The 3,246-nt window shown below is 40.6% G+C and overlaps 1 protein-coding gene across 1 annotated transcript; it reads left to right on the forward strand.

Annotated features, from left to right (window-relative positions):
• The first annotated feature begins 538 nt into the window (after positions 1-538).
• On the forward strand, positions 539-1,246 carry LOC145105875 (uncharacterized). The gene has a single exon (XM_079042955.1). It carries the CDS (start codon positions 539-541, stop codon positions 1,244-1,246), a length of 708 nt encoding a protein of 235 aa, XP_078899081.1.
• The last annotated feature ends 2,000 nt before the right edge of the window (positions 1,247-3,246 follow it).

Below are 3,246 nucleotides of genomic sequence, written 5' to 3' on the forward strand. Positions count from 1 at the left end.
TATGGAACATTCTACTACACTAAGATGCCTTTCGAGCTCAAAAATGTTGGAGCCACCTATCAATAACTTGTATACAAAGTATTTAAAGATAAGATCAGAAGAAATATAGAGGTATACGTCGATGATATGGTCATTAAAAGCCAATATGACCAAAAACTATTACAAGACGTTAAAAAACCCTACAAACATTGGAGAAAGAACGCATGAAATTAAACCCAGCAAAATGCACATTTGGGGTACAAGATTGCAAGTTCCTGGGATGCTACATAAGAAGGGAAGGAATCTAGCCAAATCCATAAAAGATTGTTGATTTTCTAGACACGATAGAACCGCGAAGCATAAAGGAGATGTAAGCTCTGAATGGGAAAAGGATGGCTCTGGGACGATTCATAGCACGATCAGGGATAAGGCAATACCGCTACTCCAGCTAGTAAAAGGTTGCATCGATAAACATAAATTCAGTTGGACACGTGAGGCTGAACATGCTCTCCAGGAATTAAAGAAAGCCCTCAGGCAAGTCCCAAAGTTGGCGAGCGCCATGCCAGGTGAAATCTTGTCAATGTACCTATCTGCAACAACAGACGCAATTTCTGCAGTTCTAACGGTGGAAACACGGAACAAACAGCTCAATATATACTTCATCAGTAGATCATTGCAAGGGGCGGAGTTAAATTACCCCATGGTTGGGAAGGTTGTGCTAACATTATTCTATGTTTCTCAACGTTTGCGTCGATATTTCCAGGCACAACAAATCAAAGTCCTTACCACCCAGCCTCTTAAAAGCATTTTGTTCAAGCCAGAGAAATCAGGAAGGCCAATCAAGTGGGCGATTGATTTAGGAGAACATGATATAGAGTATCACCCCAGGATGAGTATTAAAGGACAAACATTGGTAGACTTCCCAACAAAAGTTCCAGGAAAGGAATGCAACGTAACCAATATGCAGCAAGATGAAGAAGCAAAGGCCGTCATAGAAAATCCAGTCTGGACATTATACACTGACGGCGCAACTAGCAAGGAAGGATCAGGAGTGGGCCTCATATTCACCGACCCGGAAGGAAACGAGATAACATACGCATTGTGGTTCGAATTCGAGACAACAAACAAGGAAGCCGAGTATGAAGCACTGCTAGCTGGATTAAAATTGGCAAACAAAGTTGGAGAAAAAAATTTGAATGCTAGGACGGATTCGATGGTTGTCACGAACCAATTAACGTGGTATACGACACCAAGAATACAGGAATGAAGATATACATGAAGACAGTCAAGGAAATGATTGTATCTTTTGACATCTTGAAAACTGAGAAAGTTAAAAGGAGTGCGAAGAAATGGGCAGATGCACTCAGCAAATTGGCGCAACAACATACAACCACTTATCCAAAAAAAGTGTTGTTTGAAATACTCAAAGTAAAACCTTAATCAGTGACAACGAATTATAGTTCGCCGAAAATCCATTTCGAGGATGGTGTCAAGACATTTACATAGAGCAGCATTTTACCTCAGTAGCTCACCCACGGGAAAAATAGACAAACAAAAATATCAAACAAAACACTGGTGAATGGAATCAAGAAGCACTTAGGAAAAGAAAAAAGAAACGCCGTTCAACCTTGTTTTTGGAACAGATGCAATATTACCTACAGAACTACTCATGGGATCAGTACGGACAAAAGGTTTCAGTCAAGAAGCATCTGATAAAGATTTGCACCACAACATGGATCTGCTTGAAGAAAAGCGAGAAAGATCCCAATTGAACAAGGCAGCGTACAAATCTCGTATGGAAAGCTACTACAACAAACAAATGCATGGATGAGACATAAAGGTCAGAGACTTGCTGCTAAGGGAAAACGAGGTAAATCACAGCGAACCAAGGTGAAAATTAGCCCCAACATGTTAAGGCCCATACAGGATAACAACAACAACACATCACAACGGATCTTATGAATTGGAAACAATGGAGGGGCGACCTATACCAAGAACTTGGCACATCGAACACTTAAGGAAATTTTTGTGTAAAAAAAGAAAGAGAAAAAGAAGGAAGGAGAAGATATGAAGGGTAACCAAAGAACCAGTAATGTCATCCTTTTTTTCTTTTTGGTAATGAATCAAGTAGTAATGAATTAAAAACCTAGGGCCGATCACCTAGGTAGTTATCTCACTCATATTTTTTTCTTTTTCCTATTACTATTCTGGCTCAAAGCATTACAACCTTTTCTAAGAAAAGAATTGTATGGTTCAAATACCCAACTCGACATAAGGACAAGCAGTTCAGCCTTGCCTTGGCTCAAAGAATTGCAACCTTTGCCAGGAAAAGAGTTGTATGGTTAAAATATCCAAATCGATATAAGGGCAAGCAGTTCAGCCTTTCGTTGGCTCAAATGATTGGAACCTTTGCCAAGAAAACAGTTGTATGGTTCAAATACCCAACTTGAAATAACGGCAAGTAGTTCAACCTTGCATTGGCTCAAAGGATTTTAACTTTTCCCAAGAAAAGAGTCAAATGAGCAAAACTCAAGTCATTGCAATAGCAGGCGGTTTAGCCCTGTCTCAAAAGAATTATAGCTTCTGCCAAAGAAAGAAATTATATGAATAAAACACGATAATCATGCAAAGGAAACGGTGAGCAAACAACATACATAGCAAGATATAATGGGAAAATCATTGTTCTATTACACACCAAAACCTAGCAAACCTAGGCCATGTAGGGCCAACATACTAAGTAAAGTATCCATTCACACCCAATCTTGGGCGGCACTAAGTCAAAGCAACCAAGGTCCTTCATTTACCATCTCCTCCATCCAAGCTTACGATCTTGGCATCGCTACTGGGACTTTCTCCTCCATGATCATCATCCGCACACAACTAGCGGAGGTCATAAATTTCAAGGGAACCCAACCTCATCAGGGAAGCATAGTCATAGGAAATGAATTAATCAATTGCATCGACCATCTTTCCTGAATGGCTAGAGGTAGAACTGGCAGCACTAGGATCAAACGTTTCAGCAACCACCGCCTTGCGTAGCGCTACTCTGCTAGACTCCTCACCAGCAGGAAAGCACATGTTTTTTACGCGTCCCACACCTTGAAAAAAATTTGTAATTTCGATAATTTTGTCAAGAATCCTCACTATGCCGTCCTTGACCATCCAGTCCAAGTCACTCCCAAGGAGGGACAGCTCTGCCTCACGATCAAGTAGCATTTTCTCCTTCTCTAACAACTCTATCTCCAGACTCTCCACTCGAATGCTTAG

This window comes from Lactuca virosa, chromosome 4 (assembly GCF_052849685.1).
Source record: "Lactuca virosa cultivar CGN04683 chromosome 4, Lactuca_virosa_CGN04683_v6, whole genome shotgun sequence".
NCBI classification, from domain to species: Eukaryota; Viridiplantae; Streptophyta; class Magnoliopsida; order Asterales; family Asteraceae; genus Lactuca; species Lactuca virosa.